The 25,000-nt window shown below is 42.5% G+C and overlaps 1 protein-coding gene across 1 annotated transcript in view; it reads left to right on the plus strand.

Annotated features, from left to right (window-relative positions):
* Positions 1 to 25,000, plus strand: part of grm7 (glutamate metabotropic receptor 7) — a 348,652-nt gene that overhangs the window by 46,690 nt on the left and 276,962 nt on the right. The window contains exon 2 of the mRNA XM_079511050.1: positions 1,037 to 1,253. Coding sequence (XP_079367176.1) covers positions 1,142 to 1,253 — 112 coding nt within the window. The 5' untranslated portion in view covers positions 1,037 to 1,141. The remainder of the gene's footprint in view (positions 1 to 1,036; positions 1,254 to 25,000) is intronic.

Here is a 25,000-nt window from a genome sequence, read left to right on the forward strand (position 1 = left end):
GAGAACCAAAACAACACACTGTAGTCTCCCAGAAGAGAACCAAAACAACACACTGTAGTCTCCCAGAAGAGAACCAAACACACTGTAGTCTCCCAGAAGAGAACCAAACACACTGTAGTCTCCCAGAAGAGAACCACACTGTAGTCTCCCAGAAGAGAACCACACTGTAGTCTCCCAGAAGAGAACCAAAACAAAACGCTCCAGTGCATTTTTCTTACTCCTTACTGGAAAATAGTCGCCACACCCAAATCCTGTTACTTTTATTCAGAGCGTAACAGTTTGCAGTTTCGGACTCTGTTTTGTTTTCGTTGGGTACAAACATTTAACCCATTTAGGCCTGACGTCGAAATAAAATAAAAAAGGTCTTCTGAAAGAATATATATTCAAAGATTTGTGCCTCATTTTTACGATTTTTCAAAAATAGCAGATCTACTTGTAGATCTGCTATTTTTCAATAGCTAAAGTATAACATAAAGTTAAAACACAAAGTTAAAACACCAAAAGGGTTCCCGCCCAGAATGGGTTTAAGTACCAAAATATATACGGAAAAAGCCCTGGCATGGTTTAACTACCTTCTGCCGCCACCAGGTGGCAGACAAAGAGTTTTAATTACAAAGTGCTATATGGCCGTTTTCTGAGGCCTTGTACACACACATCAAACGCACATTATGTGTTCCGTGTGTGTTTCATGGCCGCCTCAATGCCTTTCCAATGGAAGTAAGGTGGTTTGACCAAACACTTGTGTTTGATGGGGGGAGGGGGGGGGGGGAGGGAAATAAAACACAAGCGTTTGTTCAAACCACGTGACTTCCATTGGGAAAGCATTGGAGGCGCCCACGAAACACAGACGGAACGCAGGACGTTCGTTTGATATGTGTGTACGAGACCTGAAATGCATTTTCATGAAACCAAAACAACAGGGTAGAAGTACAAAGATCAGGGCACATGATATTAAAAAAACACATTGTTGAATTCAACAACTCCTCACGACCACCCTTCTCTCTCTCTTATCCTCCCCCTCTTCCCTTCGTCCCAGATCCCCCAGATCAGCTACGCGTCCACCGCCCCGGAGCTGAGCGACGACCGGCGCTACGACTTCTTCTCCCGCGTGGTGCCCCCGGACAGCTTCCAAGCGCAGGCCATGGTGGACATCGTCAAGGCCATGGGGTGGAACTACGTCTCCACCGTGGCCTCCGAGGGCAGCTACGGAGAGAAGGGGGTGGACGCTTTCACGCAGCTCTCCAGAGATGCAGGTGGGTGCTGGTAGAAGCGCGTCGGGTTGAAGTGCAGTGTGAGAGTGTAGTCAACTGTCACTCAAATCAGCCAGAATGGTCAGAATGGACCCCTCGGGTACCGATCAGTCCATTCTGAGTCGTGATGTCAGAATGGACCCCTCGGGTACCGATCAGTCGATTCTGAGTCGTGATGTGTAGTGTTGATGATGATGGAAACGTCTAATGAAAATGGTGATGCTGATGAAGGGAGTGTCGGAGTGATGATGATGATGATGATGATGATGATGATCGTGCGCTCTCCAGAGATGTCGGTTCTAGTGGGAATTATAGTGTTTAAAGGCATAGAATGTAATGCCAATAAATATTTTGGTACTAACACTGGCACAGAAATGAACACAAATTGCCAAAGTATAAGAGTTTGAAGCACCATAGTGCTGAGGGAACATATAAGACATGCTCCCCGCCTAGTGATGATGATAAATGACCCATCGTGGTCCTATCCTTGCTGACCCCAACATTGCAGTACTGCTGGGGCTGTGTGTACCACCCACACAGGGGCACACCGAGAAAAACATACCTTTTTTCCACATGGGAAATTGTCCATTCGCCTGAAGGGAGTGTCGGAGTGATGATGATGATGATGATGATGATCGTGCGCTCTCCAGAGATGTCGGTTCTAGTGGGAATTATAGTGTTTAAAGGCATAGAATGTAATGCCAATAAATATGTCTTTTAGCCATTATGGAGTAGTGTAGTGGTGTTGCCCTGTGGCAACACAATGCCCTCTTATTGCTGTTTTCTGGTGTTTTCACCGCTTGTTTTTGGTAGTCCTAAAACTACCAAAAATTAACAGTGGAAATGCTAAAATACAGCAGGAGGACAATTTCTACGGGTAAACACCACCTCGCTATTCCGGTGGCTGATAACTGCTGGTATAGAGGGAAATGGTTGGTTTAAAAAAAAAGTTGTTTTGTTATGTAAACACAGGGCAAAATGTACATACAGTACTACTGTATACCTTTAAGATACAGTATATGTCGGGATCGGGAGACGAACCCACGGCACACTGCCAGACTGGATTACCAGCCATGGTGCCTGGACCGCTGAGCTACGGCCCAGGCTGGTTTATTCATTCAATCGACAGTCAGTCAGTCAGTCAGTCAGTCAATTGTATTTTCAGACACTCATTGTATTAGAGTAATAGTGATGATGTTGAATACATTGGTGTTTGTGCCTGGTGGCCACTGAGGTTCTTGTGACGGTGCTGGTGGTGACAGGAGTCGGGGTGGACTGGTACTAGTACAGGAAATCTATGGAAAATACAGGATTGTAACTAATTGCAAAAAAAACGAACTCAACTGATTTTGTATCTTCAATATATCCTGAATAACAGAAAAAAAGTTGCCTGCAATTGTCTGAGGGAAAAGTGTTGAAAATGGCCTGTACAGTATGGCCACCATTGACATCCTATTATAAGGCAATATTTTCTTATGCTTCAAGTAGCATGTGACATATCAAACTAGGGGGTTTTCATGATGCTGAATCCATTCCAAGCATTAGTTTTGCATAAAAACACTCATTGGGCTAAATTTGGCCATAGCAACTTGCCAAAATGTGCTGACATCATCACAGTTTGGCAAGTTGTTATGGCCAAATTTATAATAGGATGTCAATGGTGGCCATACTGTACAGGCCATTTTCAACACTTTCCCCTCAGACAATTCCAGGCAACTTTTTTTTCTGTCATTCAGGATATATTGAAGATGCAAAATCAGTTTAGTTTGTTTTTTTTGCAATTAGTTAGAGGTCAAATGACATTATTACTGGACTATACTGGTTGAATGGTGACGTGAGCGTTGCATTGATTGTTGAACCAATCAGCGGTGAGACCAGTGGCGTGCACAGACATTTAGAGGGGCAGGTGCTCAAGTTAAAAAAGGGCACCTTGTGCAGCGCGTGGAACCGGCCGGTTGCCTTAATCCATTTTGGGCGGGAACCCCTTTTGGTGTTAGCATTATGTTATGCTTTAGCTATTGAAAAATAGCAGATCTACAAGCTCATAGCGCGCGCCACGAGCTTGTAGGTCTGCTATTTTTGAAAAATCAAAAGAAAAAAAGGGCAAATCAAAAGGGCACATTGCCAAAAGGGCAGGGGGTGCTCTAGCACCCCCTAGTGTCTATCTGTGCACGCCACTGGGTGAGACGTTGATGATGATATCAGTGGGAATGATGGTGCTATAAAAACATAAGTGGATTCACGGGGTTGTATTTTCTCTGACTGGTCCAGAGAATCAGCTGTGATGAACAAATTGAATAATCATGTAATTCTGTTTAATATGATTGATACCGATGTAAGTATTGCATATTTGACTGCAGATGAAGAGAGTTCAGTCCCATGTGTGCCCCCCCTAACCATTACAACATCTGTCACTTTAGACTATTCCTTATTGAAATGTACAAGCTATACTTTAGCACATTTTTACATCCTTGTCATAATATTATGCTGCAGCGATTCACAAGGATTTATATAAATCCTAAATAATTCTAATAAATCCAATGGCCAGTTCTTATCTCATGGCTTCATGTGCATGAGGGCAATCTCAGAAATGGAACATTATGGCTTAATTTAAAGAGATTATAGCATGCCACAGTTGTTTGATTGATTGATTGATTGAACATTTTATTAACAGTTTGCAGAATTACAGTACATTTCAAGCACAAACTCAATACAAAGGCTGTTAACTGTGAGTGGACGACCCAATTAAGCATTACACTTGTTTACAACAGCGTTTACAACAGGGCCTGTTCTATAATCTAGATCACTTGTACATTTCATGTTTAGCCCTGACGCAGACACAAACACTGGCACAGACATGAACACAAATTGCCAAAGTATAAAGAGTTTGAAGCACCATAGTGCTGATGGAACATATAAGACATGCTCCCCGCCTAGTGATGATGAGAAATGACCCATCGTGGTCCTTTCCTTGCTGACCCCAACATTGCAGTGTTGCTGGGGCTGTGTGTACCACCCACACAGGGGCACACCGAGAAAAACATACCATTTTTCCACATGGGAAATTGTCCATTCGCCCCGTCTTCTACAAACCTCACGCACTACAATTTTGGGGTAAATGAGGATCACGATTTGTGCCACCCACCTGCTTGAACCAGCTCAGTGGCCTTGTGGTTAGAGTGTCCGCCCTGAGACTGGGAGGTCGGGGTTCAATCCCTGGCCGGGTCATACCAAAGACTCTAAAAATGGGACCCAGTGCCTCCCTGCTTGACACTCAGCATCAAGGGTTGGATTGGGGGTAAGTCCCTGCGACATACTAGCTTCATGTCCAGGGGGTGTACTTGTACATCAAGCTGCCTCACGCTACAGAAACAGGAGATAGGCTCCTGCCCTATGGGCCTCATGGCTCGGCAAGGCTACTTACTTACTACCTGCTTGGACCAGGTCTATTTGAACAGATGGATGTCTCCAAAATCACACAAACCTGTTTTATAATTTATATGTATAGAGAATAGTCACATTATACAGTCTGTCTGTGGTCTTTAGAAATATTTAACTGATGAAAAGTACTAATTGTATCCATTGGAACATAGCTTTTTCTTTTTTTTTTCATCTCCTGAGAAGTTACGGTTTTGGACATTTTTCAAGTTTTTTGCCCAAAAGCGACAATATATTCTTCCACACAGCAAAAGCAAAGTTACTATATTTACCCAGGGTATCTGGGCTAAGCTCAAGAACTTGTTTCCAGCCAGGCCCTGCTCATAGAACATTTCATGGTAGTGGTTCAATGCCTTGCTCAAGGGCACTTCAGCGGTGGTAATTTTAACGTGTCGGACCGCTGATTCGAACTGGCGACCTTCCGGTATCAAGACCGCTCCGCAATCCGTTCGGCCACCGCTGCCACATGGTTCAAGGTTCAAGGTTCAAGGTTCCGCAGAAGCTTTCGGGACTGTCCCATTGGGCCACTGCATTGTTATGAGATACTGTACTTCAAATGAGTTTGTAAAATGCTGAATTGATTCCTGAGGCTGAAAACTGGCTTAATGCGCCCACCCCTGTGCCTACATTTAATACAAGACCACCAAAGTAATAAAAGACCATGCAAATTACTAATAAACACGTACAGTATAGTAGTTCTGATGAGGGAATTATGATGATTATGATGATGATGATGATGACGACGACGACAGCAACGGGATAATATATAATTAGGGATGTCGGCAAGCCTTTCACCTTGACCTTGTCTCCAATTGATGAAGACAATGATCTGCGGTTGAGCGTTGTGCTTATTAATGTCTCGCCATGATTGTATGATCACAAGGGTGACTTTATTACGATAAGAACCTCTGACTTAATTTTCTCCTAAAACCTCCCTTTCCCTTGACACCGTGTTAGATGACTAATCAGCTGAATGGTGAATCCAATAAGTACCTTCCTGTGTGTGTGTGTGTGTGTGTGTGTGTGTGTGTGTGTGTGTGTGTGTGTGTGTGCGTGTGCGCGTGTGCGTGTGCGCGTGCGTGCAAGAGATTCTGGGTTACCTCCCATTTCGTGAGTAATCCACCCTGTATTGATTTTGAGGTGCTTCTTATCAACTGGCAACCAACACACACACACACACACACACACACACACACACACACACACACACACACACACACACACACACAGACAAATTAGTCTGGCGGTAGCAGTCTGATTAAAGCTAAAATTGTCTTCGCACAGAATGTGTTGTGCTCTACCCAGACTGTCTGCTATCTATCCATCCATCTATCTATCTATCTATCTATCTATCTATCTATCTATCTATCTATCTATCTATCTATCTATCTATCTATCTATCTATCTATCTATCTATCTATCTATCTATCTATCCACACAACCCCCATCCATCCATCCATCCATCCATCCATCCATCCATCCATCCATCCATCCATCCATCCATCCATCCATCCATCCACACATCCATCCATCCATCCATATATGAAAAACAGTAAGATGGAAGAAATCACGCCATGGTCTAAGCTCTGTCTGTGTGTCAGAGATCTCCTATACTTATAGGGAACTGTCAGAGAAGTCTATGGAGACTCCTATTTGGGAAAGCCTTATGGCTTAATACTTTCAGCGCCATTGTCGACGATTAAAGTCAATTGACGCCTAATTTTTATACTGACGCTTAACGCCATTGCCGACGGCCTTCGGCAATTGCGCTTTTATGGCGCGTTCGATTGCTCGAGCCATAATGCTACTCACGTTAGCCGGTTAGCTAGCTGTGTTGTTAGCACACCACTGGATCGCCCATCTTAGATCGTCGTCGCCATAATAATCCATTCTATCCATTTCTTTCAATCGCCTGTATCTCCTATTCCTTGTCCCAGATGGCATTTTGGTCAAAACAGCGTTTCTTTGACGGCACAGATATGACGATCTGGAGCTCTGCAGAGCTCCGGTCTGGCTTCAGTTGGTAAACAAGGCCTGTCCGCTCCGTGTAGTTTCCTAGGTTATGACTACTGCTCATGGACCGGAAATGGTGGCTTTTCAAAATAAGAGCTCAAATTTAAAAAATGCTGGCGTGAATTAGATCCTAATTTTTCAATAAATGATAGCGGCCTAAGTGTTAAGGATCTGTATTTCTTCTTAGGGGCTGGGGAGGGAACGGAGCTGGTCACGTTTGAGTCTAGGGTCTACCATTAGATACCTCCTTTCTTATACTTCTAATGGGTGTCCTAACGCTCTGCTCTAATGCTCTGTGTGCCATACAGTTTATAGGGTTTATAGGGTTAATGCTCTGTGCGCCATACAGTTTATAGGGTGACGGCATGGCCTGCTGTCACGCTGTCCACCATTTCTAAATGGTCGACATTGTAAGAGTGCCGAGCGGCCAAGGCGATAAATGAGTGGAGACCAGTCCAGGGGCACCTTCAATAAGGCTTTATTTCTTCCATTTTTCTCAATCACTTTGACAGTCAAATACAATGCAACCTGTCATCACTCGGGTTAGAAACAACTGACTCCCTTTTATAGGGTGGGTACCCATTACCTAGTTAGCCCATACCATTCCCCAGGTAACACTAACAATATTCCCCACTCCTAGAATCACCCAATGCCATTTTACATAAACCTACTACATATATATGCACCCTCAATACCTATTCACAGTTAGCATTTAGCATAGAAATATATACACACCCCATACATGATTACATTCATTATAGTCCCTCCCAGTCTCCCCTTCTAGCCATTTCCCACTTGGTGTCACCCTCCCGGGAACTATAAAAGGGGTGCCTGTACCCAGAGGGAACTCATTTGCCCGAACACCACCCTGAAAGGAGGATGAGAATAAACAGAGGTAAGTTTAGACATCAGAGATTCATTATACTGGTCCTATTTAACCAGAGCCATTACATTATTACATTACATTATTACATTACATTATTACATAGATGTGTCTCTGTGTTTGAGGAATACACAGTAAAGCAGCAGTAAGGTATAGGTTTCATTCCACTCTCAGTGGCACGTTGTCGTTTGTCCTGCCCATGTTCTATTCCACGTGTGTTTAACTCCTTGACTAGCTCCTTTCGGAACCCTACGTTAAAGTTTCTGACATTTTGATGACTTTACGTAGGGTTCCTTATCATCGACTTCAAGCGACATGGGATGCAATCTGATTTACCCTGACTTACCCCTGTGCTGCGGTGTGGGTGTCACGCTGACATATTCCAAAAGAAGCATATGAACGCTATAGGAGACAACGAACCTTCTGACCCCCCCCGCGAACGGCTCAGAAGCCGTTAAGTATTTTTAATGTTTGTACGACCGTTTTGGCAGCTCTGAAATTCTCTCTTCGGTCCCTCCTTGTTGACATCTCGGTTGGCTAGCTGCGCCTACGAGGCGCGTAGGGAGGCGCAGCTAGCCAACCGAGATGCTGGAGGCGGTACAATGGGATGTCAACAAGAGAGAATTTCAGAGCTGCCAAAACGGTCGTACAAACATTAAAAATACTTAACGGCTTCTGAGCCGTTCGCGGGGGGGGTCAGAAGGTTCGTTGTCTCCTATAGCGTTCATATGCTTCTTTTGGAATATGTCAGCGTGACACCCACACCGCAGCACAGGGGTAAGTCAGGGTAAATCAGATTGCATCCCATGTCGCTTGAAGCCGGTGATACCGGACCCTACGGGTTAGGGGTCCAAAGGAGCTCAACCCGGGGGGTCCGGAGACGGGCTACTCCTTGACATCCATGGGAAGTTATGCATGTTCTCTCTTGTCCTTAAACCCATTTTGACCTGAGATCAGATTCTAAAAATGTCTTCTACATCCTGACAGTTTTCTGAAAAAGCTATGTTTCTATGTCAGTCGTTCTTCGATTTTTCAAAAATAGCAGACCTACAAGCTCGAGCTTGAGCTTGTAGATCTGCTATTTTTCAATAGCTAAAGCATAACATAATGCTAACACCAAAAGGGGTTCCCGCCCAAAATGGGTTAAACCCATTTAGGCCTGACGTCGCTCTGAAAGAATATATATTCAAAGATTTGTGCCGCATTTTTACGTTTTTTTTCAAAAATAGCAGATCTGCAAGTTCATAGCGCGCCACTCGGTGACGCGCTATGAACTTGTAGATCTGCTATTTTCCAATAGCTAAAGTATAACATAATGCTTAGTTAAAACACCAAAAGGGGTTCCCGCCCAAAATGGGTTAAACCTAAACCTATGTGGCTCTTTTGATATCAATTTGTAGTATTTATCTTTGTCTTAATATAGTTGTCTCTCCAAATCTATCATTTGGATGTGAAACATATTACAAACCCTGAGATTATTATTATTATTATTATTATAATTCATGTGTTTAATCTAGACCTACCTGTACCATAACTCTTTTGGAAGCCTATCGCTAGGCAACCCCTTACATAATCTGGCTCTGTCTGAACTGTCTTGTGGATACAGAATTCTTCTCCACATTCTCTCCACGTTGAAAGTTACAGAGAGCAGCGTCTGACCAAGTTCGACGTGACACACACACCCACAAGGTTCAAGGTTCAAGGTTGTGCTTTATTATACCACAGGTCGTTTCGAGGAAGCAATCTGATTGGTTGAAACAGCCTTCTAGCCGTGGGTTAAACCAGCACCATTCACCACCTAATCAAAACAAAGAATTCAGCTGCTCTGTTCTCCCAGAGCGCTAGCAAACTCGGTGGCTAGGCTAGCTAGTTTCTTGGGACATTTGTGGTCGTAGTGTGACTACATCTGTCATTAAAAAAATATATTCTTTCAGCGATTTTCTTAGTTTTAAGGGTAACTGTTGTATAATTGCAATATTACACTCGAGGGTGTGGTTTAACGTGATTATTGCCACTTCAGTGATGCTTGCGGAACTCGACTTCGTCTCGTTCCTCACCGCATCCCTGTCGTGGCAATAATCACGTTAACCCACACCCTCTCGTGTAATATTGCTTAATTGTTACATCTTGTGTACAGGTACATAAGAGTAAAACTTATTTTTGTTTGGCTTCCTTCAGACTTGATTGATTGATTGATTGAAATTTTTATTAACAGTTTGCAGAATTACAGTACATTTCAAGCACAAACTCAATACAAAGGCTGTTAACTGTGAGTGGACGACCCAATTAAGCATTACACTTGTTTACAACAGGGTCCACCATGTTCAATTCATCAAAACATTTAGAGACGTACAAATAGACACTTCTATATAGACAAAGAACAGAACAGGAATTCATCATAATGGAGGTAAAAAGGGAAAAGAAACATATACAGTGAGGGGAAAAGGGGGGGGGGGGGGGGGGGGGGGGGGGGGGATTCAGATTTTACGGGGGCCAGTTTCGAATTGCAGCAAGACAATGCAGCAGCAAAAATATAATACGACATCAAAACAGCAAAAACACAGCAAACAAAATAGAATATAGAGTGAAAAAAAGAGCAAACAAGAGTAGAAAAAGAGTATCATATGTACATGTGCATGTTTTCCTTGTAGTAGGACAATTATTATTAGTATTATTTTGTTTAACTTCACAGTAGACTATGTTCAATAAATATACAACAAAATAGTTTTAGAGAGGTGCAATTCGAGCACACACACACACACACACACACACACACACACACACACACACACACACACACACACACACACACACACACACACACACACACACACACACTGTATCTTGCTATATATTTTTCTGTTTAGGCAGAAACCTGGCCTTTTTTGGCTCAGTTTCAGCACAACTGCAAAGAGAAAATGGTGCAAGAGACAACACTTGCTCTGAGACTGGGGTTCTCAAACCATTATGCATTGAAAGCACTTGGTATAATGGCCTCAAGTTGAAAAGTGCAGTTGAGTGGAGGTGAGGTGATGATTGAAAGTAAACAACACATGCACGCACTTACGCATGCGCACGCACGCACGCACGCACGCACGCACGCACGCACGCACGCACGCACGCACGCACGCACGCACGCACGCACGCACGCACACACACACACACACACACACACACACACACACACACAGATTTCAAGAACTGCTTGACCGTATTTGGAACACAGTGATTATGTGCTCGTTAAAATGCAGGCTCCCTGCCAGCATTATTCATGTGATTGCAATGTATACAAGTTTATTGTTCCTAGTCAAGGGGCGGCAGTGGTGGCTCAGGGGTAGAGTGGCCGGATGGTAACCGCAAGGTTTTGATTGATTGATTGAAGAATTTATTAACAGTTTGCAGAATTACAGTACATTTCAAGCACAAACTCAATACAGTTCGAACCCGGGCTCCCCCAGAGTTAGTGTCGAAGTGTCCTTGAGCAAGACTCTGAACCCCCTAATTGCTCCTGATGTGCTGGTTGGTGCCTTGCATGGTTTCTGCCGCCATCGGTGTATGAATGTGTGTGTGAATGGGTGAATGTAATGCACAATCTATGTAAAGCGCCTTGGATAAAGGCTGAAGCCGCACCCACAGCTGTAGTTGTATGATAAAGGGGGAGGGGTTAGGGGAGGGGCTGATAGTGTGATGTCACTATATTACTGTTTATTTAATTGGCCCATTTTACTGTCAAGGGTTCAGCCTCCAGGAAGAAACCCTAAATACAACGTTAATACACGATTGCACATAAAAACGACTCCAGGGTGTCTAATGAAGTACTGTCACCTCATAGACACATGGAAAACTGGAAAAATTCAAAAATTGTGGCACACAAGTACTGGCTGGATTGACATGAACGTTACTTGTTTTGATTACCCTATTTCCCCCCAGCATCTCTCTTAAAGTGTTATTTTGTTTGTATTGGTCAATTCAATGCTTCAAAATACAACAACACAGGAACTGGGTTCCATTGAAACAAATGACACACAGTGATGGCTATGGTAGCAGTCTCAGAGTAGGGGTGTGCTGAAATATCGATATGGCGATATATATCGATACGTCCTCCCGCGATAAATAATCGATATTGATTATTAAAATATCGATATCGAAAAGAAAAAAACATTTTGTTCATAATGAAGTGATGAACAACATGTTTAGAAAAGGAGGAAATTACAGCTAAAATAAAGCAAATCCCACTCAGATTCCACAGCAACCAGAAGTACTGAATTACTGGATGGTGATTTGTCCAAAGTCTCCAAACAGCTTTGTGGGAATACAAAATGCTGCATTTTTTCAGTTCCAAGTATTTTGTAGTTGCAGATATCGTGATATATCTTCATACAATATATCGATATATCGCAAATATCGCAATATATCGAATATCGTGATATTATCGTTATCGAGGGCCTAATATCGTGATATATATCGTATCGTGAGGAACCCATATCGTCCCACCCCTAATGTCATGATCCTTGGAGGATAGATCCTAATTGTTTTGTCACACTATGGTCTTTCCTGGTTCCACCCGTAAGCCAAAAATGTAACTTCTACAGAAGATATCTCTAAATCTAATGCGCAGCTAATGATGCCATTAACCTTTTTTTTTTAGCACATTCATGCATGATCGGCTATCTGATCTAACGGGCACAGTGAACCCATTCTGTTGAACCCATGGCCTCATGCACCCTTTAAGCAAAAATGTCAATTTCAAGCTTTTTAAAGAAGTTACTTTATTGTATTACACTTTGAAGCTACTGTGTTGTGCTAATCCCCCCCCCCCCCCCCCCCCCCCAAACACACTCAATTGGTAAATGGTCTACTTTTCTATAGTGCTTTACAATGAGTGTTGTGTTCACCCATACAGTACAGTACAGTACAGTACAGTACAGTACAGTACAGTACAGTACAGTACAGTACAGTACAGTACAGTACAGTACAGTACAGTACAGTACAGTACAGCACAGACACATTCTCACTCGTACAGTGGAGGCAATCATACACACAACATCAACCTGCTCAGGCAGAGCAGTAATGGAGTTATTATACTCAACTAATGTTGAGCAAGACCTAATGTTTGATTGATTGATTGATTGATTGAAATATTTATTAACAGTTTGCAGAATTACAGTACATTTCAAGCACAAACTCAATACAAAGACTGTTAACTGTGAGTGGACGACCCAATTAAGCATTACACTTGTTTACAAGAGGGTCCACCATGTTCAATTCATCAAAACATTTAGAGACGTACAAATAGACACTTCTAATGTCAACTAATGTTCTACGCCAATCGTCCTATACACCTCCCCAAAATGGCAGGTGTATAATAGGACTAGATTTGAAACTCATGAAGTCCTGTAATTATGCAGTCGTCAAACAGATGCATTTGCACTTGACCTTATACAGCAAGTCATTATAGAAGGTTTATAATGTGTCATGATTATTGTTATAAAGCATAGTATTTATGCGTTCTTATAACTGTAATTATAAAAGCAGATTATAATTATAATGCATTATACCTATGCTTATAATGAATGCATAATGTACAATGAAGGAATTTGCAATAATAACAAATTATTATTCTCAAATAGAAGCCTTTTCAAATAGAAGCATTAAGGGCGGGAACTAGGGCTGTCAAAAAAATAGATTAGAGTTAGAATCGCGATTCCCGTTATGAACGATTCAAAATCGATTCATAATTTCATAATGTTTCACTGTATGGTGTTTGTGATATGAAATGTAAGCTTACCCTAATCACAGTAAACATCATGTCTTCAGTCATTTTCAAGTTACTCCAGTCACTTCAGTTCAGCACAGCTGAACTGAAGTGACTGGAGTAACTGAGTGAGTGTCAGACTGTCAGAAGTTAAAACATTTTGTACATGTTGTCTTGGATTGACCTATTGTGTGTTCTGTGTGTTCACATCATTCAGTTGATAAAACCTTTACAATTATTAAAGCTTTTTAAGAAATGTACTCTGCTTTCACGCCACAAGACTGGAGTAGATTGTGATGAAATCCTTTATGTATTGAATCGAGAATCATTTTGAATAGAGAATCGTTTTGAATCTGGAAAAAAAATTGCTTTTCTGGAAAAGCAATTTCTGGGAAAATAAATCGTTTTTGGATTGAGAATCGAGTTGAATGGAATCGTGACCCCAAGAATCTGAATGGAATCGTGACCCCAAGAATCTGAATGGAATCGTGACCCCAAGAATCTGAATGGAATCGTGACCCCAAGAATCTGAATGGAATCGTGACCCCAAGAATCTGAATGGAATCGTGACCCCAAGAATCTGAATGGAATCGTGACCCCAAGAATCGGAATGGAATCGTGACCCCAAGAATCGGAATGGAATCGTGACCCCAAGAATCTGAATGGAATCGTGACCCCAAGAATCTGAATGGAATCGTGACCCCAAGAATCTGAATGGAATCGTGACCCCAAGAATCTGAATCGAATCGTGACCCCAAGAATCTGAATCGAATCGTGACCACAAGAATCTGAATGGAATCGTGACCACAAGAATCGGAATCGAATCGTGACCCCAAGAATCTGAATGGAATCGTGACCCCAAGAATCTGAATGGAATCGTGACCCCAAGAATCGGAATGGAATCGTGACCCCAAGAATCTGAATGGAATCCTGACCCCAAGAATCTGAATCGAATCGTGACCCCAAGAATCTGAATGGAATCGTGACCCCAATAATCTGAATGGAATCGTGACCCCAAAAATCTGAATCGAATCGTGACCCCAAGAATCTGAATCGAATCGTGACCCCAAGAATCGGAATGGAATCGTGACCCCAAGAATCTGAATGGAATCGTGACCCCAAGAATCTGAATGGAATCGTGACCCCAAGAATCTGAATCGAATCGTGACCCCAAGAATCTGAATGGAATCGTGACCCCAAGAATCTGAATGGAATCGTGACCCGAAGAATCTGAATGGAATCGTGACCCCAAGAATCTGAATGGAATCGTGACCCCAAGAATCTGAATCGAATCGTGACCCCAAGAATCTGAATGGAATCGTGACCCCAAGAATCTGAATGGAATCGTGACCCCAAGAATCTGAATGGAATCGTGACCCCCAAGAATCTGAATGGAATCGTGACCCCAAGAATCTGAATGGAATCGTGACCCCAAGAATCTGAATCGAATCGTGACCCCAAGAATCTGAATGGAATCGTGACCCCAAGAATCTGAATGGAATCGTGACCCCAAGAATCTGAATGGAATCGTGACCCCAAGAATCTGAATCGAATCGTGACCCCAAGAATCGGAATGGAATCGTGACCCCAAGAATCTGAATGGAATCGTGACCCCAAGAATCTGAATGGAATCGTGACCCTAAGAATCTGAATGGAATCGTGACCCCAAGAATCTGAATCGAATCGTGACCCCAAGAATCTGAATGGAATCGTGACCCCAAGAATCTGAATGGAATCGTGACCCCAAGAATCTGAATGGAATCGTGACCCCAAGAATCTGAATGGAATCCTGACCCCAAGAATCGGAATGGAATCGTGACCCCAATAATCGGAATGGAATCGTGACCCCAAGAATCGGAATGGAATCGTGACCCCAAGAATCTGAATGGAATCCTGACCCCAAGAATCTGAATGGAATCGTGACCCCAAGAATCGGAATGGAATCGTGACCCGAAGAATCTGAATGGAATCGTGACCCGAAGAATCTGAATCGAATCGTGACCCCAATAATCTGAATCGAATCGTGACCCCAAGAATCTGAATGGAATCGTGACCCCAAGAATCTGAATCGAATCGTGACCACAAGAATCGGAATGGAATCGTGACCCCAAGAATCTGAATGGAATCGTGACCCGAAGAATCTGAATCGAATCGTGACCCCAAGAATCTGAATCGAATCGTGACCCCAAGAATCTGAATGGAATCGTGACCCCAAGAATCTGAATCGAATCGTGACCCGAAGAATCTGAATGGAATCGTGACCCTCTGAATCGAATCGTGACCCCAAGAATCTGAATGGAATCGTGACCCCAAGAATCTGAATGGAATCGTGACCCGAAGAATCTGAATGGAATCGTGACCCCAAGAATCTGAATGGAATCGTGACCCCAAGAATCTGAATGGAATCGTGACCCCAAGAATCTGAATGGAATCGTGACCCCAAGAATCTGAATGGAATCGTGACCCCAAGAATCTGAATGGAATCGTGACCCCAAGAATCTGAATGGAATCGTGACCCCAAGAATCGGAATGGAATCGTGACCCCAAGAATCGGAATGGAATCGTGACCCCAAGAATCGGAATCGAATCGTGACCCCAAGAATCTGAATGGAATCGTGACCCCAAGAATCGGAATGGAATCGTGACCCCAAGAATCGGAATGGAATCGTGACCCCAAGAATCTGAATGGAATCGTGACCCCAAGAATCTGAATGGAATCGTGACCCCAAGAATCTGAATGGAATCGTGACCCCAAGAATCTGAATGGAATCGTGACCCCAAGAATCTGAATGGAATCGTGACCCCAAGAATCTGAATGGAATCGTGACCCCAAGAATCTGAATGGAATCGTGACCCGAAGAATCTGAATGGAATCGTGACCCCAAGAATCTGAATGGAATCGTGGGACACCCAAAGATTCACAGCCCTAGAGGGAATGCATCTGTGTCGCTTTAGCTTTTAACCTTTAAAACATTATTTTAACCTTTTGCTGTTGAAAAATAGCAGATCTACAAGTTCATATAGCACTGCACCTGCTATTTTTGAATAGTCGTGAAAATGTGTGCAATTCTTTGAATATATATATATATATTCTTTCACACGTGTTTAACTCAAATCTTTGCTTCTGGGGGGTCCCTGGAACAACATATTTTGAGATGGGGTTCTGCGGCCAAATATATATCATTCTGGGGGTCCTTGACATGAAATAGTCAACCACTATAATAATAATATATATTATTTATATATATATATTATATATATAATAATAATAGCTCACCACTGATAAAGAAACATTTTCAGAAAACTGAAGACATGAAGACATTTGTAGAATCTGTTCTCAGGTCTAAATGGATTCATCAAATCTACGTTTGTCAAGCCCCCAACTCTGGCTCCTTGCTTTCTCCCCTCCCCTCATTCTCCACCCCCTGCACTGTACACTGCACTGTCACCACACTGCACTGTCTCCCCTATCCCCTCATTCTCCACCTCCTGCACTGTACACTGCACTGTCACCACACTGCACTGTCTCCCCTCTCCCCTCATTCTCCATCCCCTGCACTGTACACTGCACTGTCACCACACTGCACTGTCTCCCCTCTCCCCTCATTCTCCACCCCCTGCACTGTACACTGCACTGTCACCACACTGCACTGTCTCCCCTCTCCCCTCATTCTCCATCCCCTGCACTGTACACTGCACTGTCACCACACTGCACTGTCTCCCCTCTCCCCTCATTCTCCACCCCCTGCACTGTACACTGCACTGTCACCACACTGCACTGTCTCCCCTCTCCCCTCATTCTCCACCCCCTGCACTGTACACTGCACTGTCACCACACTGCACTGTCTCCCCTCTCCCCTCATTCTCCACCTCCTGCACTGTACACTGCACTGTCACCACACTGCACTGTCTCCCCTCTCCCCTCATTCTCCACCTCCTGCACTGTACACTGCACTGTCACCACACTGCACTGTCTCCCCTCTCCCCTCATTCTCCACCTCCTGCACTGTGTACACAGCCCTGTGTATTTATTTATGAATCCAGATTACACTGGGAGATATTAGAGTCGACACACCGGTTAATGCAGGATCTAATTTGACTGTCTGATTTTCAGCCAAATCCCGGATGGTATCCATCAGCCGTTTATTAGTCTCTTTTGCTCCCATAAATGCAGATTAGAGACACCACACTATTATCATTATGAGGGCCGGGGATGGGAAGGGAGGGGTGTGTGGGGGGTTGGCTGAGGGGATGGAGATAAAGATATAAAAAGTAAAAGCAACATGGTTTCACTTTTTCACTTTACTTTATAAAGCTATGGCGTGCTGCCCTGGGAATGATAACCGGTCTAGAAGAATTCAAGGATAGATCAGTCATGGAGAAGTTGCTTATGGTGTTTGCTTTAAGACAAGTAATACGCTAAAGGCAGTAATGTGTTCTCTGTTTGTCAGTGTATCATTATTACTCTTCTATTCCCCTAAACTTAGTTCAAACTACAGAAGATTCAACCATTTTATGCCCAATTCATAGAATGATGTCATACAACAATGTGGTATTACGACACCACCTACAACCTCATGTCGTGCGACTGAGAATAAACTATAAAAAGTGCTCCCCAGAGCACAGGTCTCCAACAGGCCAGGTCCGGTTATTGCGGCCTCCTGCTGGTGCAGGAGGAAAGTGTGTGAAAAATGTCGTGCAAATTGCACGCTGCGTTCATGATTTAAAGGTATATTCAGTGATTTTATTTAATTCAAATATCACTTATTTTTTATTTTTTTCTGGATAATCCTCCCTACTATAGAGTGTGCTGACCATATAAGGAGTTCCTCCCTGTCCCCAGTGAGCCCCTGGGGTCAAAAAACCCTAGTTTCAGTTTTGGTGGCGGGTGGCAAAGCCTTCCTCCAATCATGATCGACTGGGGGCGGGCCTTGGTGCACATGCTGTTGGCCTGTTGCACTTCCCCCCACTGTAGAGCGTGCATGTGCACATTTTGTTACCGGGGCGGACTGGTGGTTTTCCAAATCACCCAAATCACTGAATGCTCCTTTAAGGCTTTTTGTTCAAAACAGCCAATCCTGCAAACTTTGGAAGCCAATGTTGGCATCCAGGGAGTGTGTGTGCAAAGTTTGGAATCCGGGGCCAACGTGCCTGAGATTAGCTGTACACAGACGGACGTACACACACACACACGCGCGCGCGCAATGGACGGAGTGCAAAACACACTCTCAAGACAATAAAGCATTAGAACACTGAAAAGGAAAAAACTGCAGCAGTCTGAATGACCCCGAAGTGAACCCTCCTCTTTGTAGTTGCCAATGTTATATCTTCCTCTATTGTTCTTTATCTGTGTTTCACAATCTAAGCTCACACAGTCACTCTCTCTTTCTCTCTGTTACCCATTATTTTACTGCCTGAACTAATTGAAGATTTGGTGCAAAGCAATTTGAAAAAGAGGCCTTTTAAGAAGTGGTTAATGACATCCCGTGGGCTGCGACGCTGAGGCTGCCCAGCATGAATATTTCAAGGCGGCATCTTCATGTGATGAGTAATTTACTCATTAAAATGTGAGGAGGACTCTGTTGTGGTCTACAATCTCTTTATGGGCAAAAGCTGACCATTTCAGCAATAGCATAACTCAGATACCACATTTGTCAACGACAACGTGTTGGAATTACTGTAGGAACATTTTAGAAGGATTTTAGTCAAAGAAACGTAATAAAATACATTTATATTCTCTAAAAATGTTTTAAAAGTAAAGGAATCACTTCACTGTTATATTGCTGCTGTTTTTGTTCAATGCAATCATTATACCGGTAAATGATTGCATACACTTGTTTTCACCATGTTTGGGTGAAATCTTACCAGAAATGGTGATGATAGTTGTCCATCATTTTCATCGTAATGTACTTTGGGATGTACCGGTATAACCAGGTTTGTGAAGAATGAATTGCACAAAAAGTTTTATATTAAATAAAACTTCTAGAACTGTTTCCAGATCTGCATGTTGTGTACCTCACTGACCAAGACGTTGGCATTTGGAGTTCTACACATAGCCTGCCTTGCAGTACATTAGGTACACATTAAAGTCACCTGACCTGAGGGTTTGGATCAACAGAAAGCCACCTGTCACATAGCCTGGCTAATAAGCCAGACTCAAATCACACTGTCGTGTGGTATTTGAGTCTGGAGATGCTGTGTATGGATCTTGTTTCCCGGGGGGCGGGTTCAAACATTTTCTCTTTGACGCAATTGGTCAGAGCTACTGTCAGTCAAAGGTCTCAAGCATTGAACGTCACTGTACCAAAGCCCGCCCATATTGCATACCGTGTCCCGATTGGCCACACCAGTTCTCTGGTGTAGGAAATGGGCGTACAATTTAGCCTCTCCAGACCGCCGGCAGGCAATCTTTTTTATGCCAATGGCTGATTCGGTCCTGCTTATTAGCCAGGCTACCTGTCACATACTGTAAGCACACTCACACTGGTTGAAATGACCTTTTGGGACGCAAGCCTGTAACCTTTGCTTATGTAACAGTCTCATTAATCACCAAACCACGTCGCTGCCCGTTCACTTTGATGACATGTTTGACTGATGGCTGCCTACAGACCAGTCATCCTATCCACAGGTCATTTAAGAGACGTGTGGCATACGGTACACAGCGAATGACTCAGAGGATGACTCACAGCGCAGTCACAACTCTGAGGCTCTCTCTGTGAACTCTTTGGTGCCTCATTAGCTGTGGAGAATTGGAACATCACAGGTTTACTAGGCTGTTAAATTGCATTGGTTCGGTTCGTTTCACGTTGACAATATCAAGCAGGCCTTTATTTGTATTGTCATACCAGAATAGATCTAATATCCAGCAGGCAAGATGGAGCATTGTTGGCACAGGGGGAAAGGAATGGGGGGGGACCCACATTTAGAAAGAACATCAATTAGCAGGCTAAGACATAGAACAATTCCAATATGAGGACAGTATGTGAATTTGCTGTATATCTGCTTGTAGCAGCCAGGGTTTCCAAAAGCTATTTCGTTTTTTTGATTGTTGCTGACTGATCCTAGGCACTTTTATATTAGCCTGACACTCCTCATCTCAGAGGGTGGGTGATCAACATTTTAGATTAGTTGTTGGCTGCTGCAGGCACGCAGATAGCAAGAGCAAACAGAGCTGCCCACAACCGTAGAGCAAACAGAGCTGCCCACAACCGTAGAGCAAACAGAGCTGCCCACAACCGTAGAGCAAACAGAGCTGCCCACAACCGTAGGCCTAGATGATGTAGAACTGGAAAGAGGACAGTACAGTACCTCCTCTAACACTATGCAATTATCATGATGTGCCTATTTCCACATAATAATAATAATGTTTGATTGATTGATTGAAAATGTTAACAGTTTGCAGAATTACAGTACATTTCAAGCACAAACTCAATACAAAGGCTGTTAACTGTGAGTGGACGACCCAATTAAGCATTACACTTGTTTACAACAGGGTCCACCATGTTCAATTCATCAAAACATTTAGAGACGTACAAATAGACACTTCTATATAGACAAAGAACGGGGGGGGGGGGGGGGGGGGGGGGGGGGGGTGATTCAGATTTTACGGGGGCCAGTTTCGAATTGCAGCCATCCGTAGGTGGTTGATTTACTAGCTTTATTTGTTCAGTTGCCTCAAAATAACTCTTATTTCAGCACCCCTATTGTGTTTTATTGGGCCAATAATTAAAGGTATGTCACTTAATGTTAGCTAATGAGGCCAATTAGCCATCGTTGAGTACGTAGATAACCTTGAATTTAATAAAGAGGTGAATAGCATAGCAATTCCCCTTAAATGCATTATGAGGAGCAGGCACGCCTGCCTAGTGCCTACGAAGCTACCTATTATTTACTGCCTATATTTAAAAGGAAAAAAATATATCTACAGTGTTAAAAAGACCACTCCATTTTGGTTCAGTATAGTGAGGTACTAGTAACTCTATTACAAAGTGTTTCACTACAATGGACTGCTAGTACATGACACAAAGTGGAGATTTATCAATGTGTTGCACTCTGGATTCACCTCAAGAAATCATTTCAGCTATTAGCTACAGTAGCACTTACCCTACCCCCTTAGACAGCACTTCTTAGACTTATATAGCATTTGAAACAGACTTATAGCATGTCATGTAGACAGCACAATAAGTGCATTGTATGTAGTCATAGCACTTCATAGTATATATGTACAGCATAGTATAGCATATATGTGTAGTTTATATGTATAGTGTCATTATATAGATATGTTCTAGTTATAGTTTATATGTATAGTGTCATTATATAGATATGTTCTAGTCACGGTCTTAGCTTACGCATGTTTCGCGATAAATGCATTTTTTTTTTTTTTTTTTTTTTTTTTTTTACATATGTGATGTATTCCCATGCTTTTTGTTCTTGCCTATTGTAAGTCGCTCTGGATTAAGAGCGTCTGCTAAATGCCTAAATTGTAAATTGTAAATTGTAGGTTAATGTCCTCCAGGAATAAAGATAGTCATTTAAAAAAAGGGGAAAAAAGATCTAATCTTTCTTTAAAGCAATCAGGCATGACCTCAAAATTAAAAAAAATATATTCTAAATCCTCCAGTTTTCTGAAATAAATATTTTCACGATTTTTCAAAAATAGCAGACCTACAAGCTCGTAGCGCGCCACTCGGTGGCGCGCTATGAGCTTATAGATATGCTATTTTTCAATAGCTAAATTATAACATGTTTAAAACACAAAAAGGGGTTCCCGCCCAAAATGGGTTAAAGCAATTGAGATTGGGGAGAATAATGACAGTGGGAGTTATTTGGTTTTTATTGAAAATGACACAGTGAATGAAAGTGTAGACTGTCAATGTCAAACACGCATCAGTGGCTGACCCTTATTAACCGGTTAATAGTGGTTAACTGATTAGTTTAAAACCATTATAAAACAATGGACTCAAGTAATGTATGTAGCCTAATGTCCCATTAAAATGGCAATTAAATATATGATGGTGTAAATCAAACAGAGAAATGTGTAAAGGACAAGGTTACTGTCCTTGTATTTTTCACAAGATATAATGTTTAAATGTATACTTATGGTGCACAGGCATACAGAGAATGCAAGGCTTCCTAAGGTTGTGTTTGTTTGTTCCCATTAATCGTTACATACTGGCCTGTAATGCTGTGTAAAATTCTCAGTTTTAATTTAACTCAATGAATGCAGACTGAAAGATACAATACATGCATCTATATGAAAAAAATCCATCTAGCCCTTTTTACAACGTTGCCTTAGTTTTAGTTTAAACTGTTACATAGTAATACTCGATGGTAATAGTGGTAACTGTTGAATGGGTCGATTAAGACTTCCAAATAAGTGTATAGCAAATAAGCTTAGACAATGTACCAATATGTAGAGTCTCTTGGGTGATGTGACATTCTGGTTTAACAATACTCTCTTAAAGTGGATTTTAACTCCACACATTCATAGATTATTGTCCGCCCTGAGACTGGGAGGTCGGGGTTCAATCCCCGGCCGGGTCATACCAAAGACTCTAAAAATGGGACCCAGTGCCTCCCTGCTTGACACTCAGCATCAAGGGTTGGATTGGGGGTAAGTCCCTGCGACATACTAGCGTCATGTCCAGGGGGTGTACTTGTACATCAAGCTGCCTCACGCTACAGAAACAGGAGATAGGCTCCTGCCCCTATGGACCTCATGGCTCGGCAAGGCTACTTACTACTTATCTGGGGGTATAACCCCATTTATCAGTTGATATCCCTGGCTGACAATGTGTTCATAATAATGCCACAGAGCAGTCTATCCATCACCCTGTCACATACAGTAGGAGATGTTTGTATAATGCCTGCCTTATCCAAACTCCTTACCCTGGAGGATGTGTACGCCCATATATGGGATCTGAACGAGCACCATGAATACATCAACCACATTCTCATGGGCACATTTCACAAACATTGCCGTGTGATTCAGCTGACAAATCCACTCAAGCAGAGAAAGCTATGATAGATGCTAAGGACCATGGACACTGGCCTCAATGCATCTATACTATCCACAGGTTTGGTCATAAACATAGACCATTTCCCCCTTTAACTCATTTTGGGCGGGAACCCCTTTTGGTGTTTTATCTGAGCATTATGTTATGCTTTAGCTATTGGAAAATAGCAGATCTACAAGCTCGTAGCGCGCCACCGAGTGGCGCGCTACGAGCTTGTAGGTCTGCTATTTTTGAAAAGTCGTAAAAATGCGGCACAAATCTTTAATATATAATATATATTTAACTTTTTTTTTCAGGTCAAAATTGGTTAATGGCTTCTTTTTTTGTACTAACTTATAGCTGAATTGTCCCCACATTGGCAACACATTGAAAAATAAGTTGTGGATGTTTGGATTTTTTTATACTGTAAAACAGATAAGATATATCCTTAAAATTGGTTGAGCATAACTGGTTGAAGTGTTGCTGGGTCAGCTAGCAGTCTCTGAAGACCGGCGTGATGGCGCAATTTTCAAATGCTTCTGCCGTACCTGTTGCACTTTTATGTTGTTTTTTATCTATCAATGATGGCAACCAATTATCCACTTTGGGTGTTGGTCAGATTGAGTACAGTCCCCTCCCCGATGAGTACACTTTTGGTCCCAGTCTCTATAAAATGTGCCTGTCATACCCTGAGAAGACCTTTTACTGTGTTGAAACGTGGGTAAATCAAATGAATAATTAAAATAAAAAGTTATTGCATTGTGGCTATATGAGCTGTGCAACCTCCTTTATTTGGAGGTAACTTGATGTACTTTGGAAGCTCTGCAAATGAGTAGAAATCAAAGCAGATGGCATGTAATTTAGCTACAGTATAAGTTTCACAACTCATACTGGAAACCATTGAAAGACATTGACACCTGCAAACCTGTGATGATGAGACAAAAATCTGAAGTTGATTTGAGTTCTCACTGATTACAGTACAGTACAGTACAGTACATGGGTTCCAGTTTATCAAAATCGAGGTGAAAAGGTTCCAACACAACTATGATATGGACTACTTTGTTTAACCCATTTTGACCTGAGATCAGATTCTAAAAATGTCTTCTACATCCTGACAGTTTTCTGATGTCAGTCGTTCTTCGATTTTTCAAAAATAGCAGACCTACAAGCTCGTAGCGCGCCAATCGGTATGAGCTTGTAGATAACATAATGCTGACACCAAAAGGGGTTCCCGCCCAAAATGGGTGTTAAAAGTGAAGCAGGCAGTTTGTTCTCCTTTAATGTTTGTAATGTGTTTTCTAACCACCACAACAACCAATGTGAGAGTTTTCTACTTTGTGGAGAAGTGTCTTCATGTCTATGAAGACACGGCTTGTAATGTCAATTTGCATTGTATCTATTCAGCACAACACTAAGCAGGATATTAACCGTAATTGAAATATATATACTCATAGGTAGTCTTACACTCAAGTTAGAAAATAAAATAAGATCTAAGCCTACATACAAAATGGAAATGCTTCAGATGCAGGTTACAGTAGGCTGTCAAATGGAAATGCTTCAGATGCAGGTTACAGTAGGCTGTCAAATGGAAATGCTTCAGATGCAGGTTACAGTAGGCTGTCAAATGGAAATGCTTCAGATGCAGGTTACAGTAGGCTGTCAAATG

This window comes from Electrona antarctica (assembly GCF_951216825.1).
Source record: "Electrona antarctica genome assembly, chromosome: 9".
Lineage (NCBI taxonomy): Eukaryota > Metazoa > Chordata > Actinopteri > Myctophiformes > Myctophidae > Electrona > Electrona antarctica.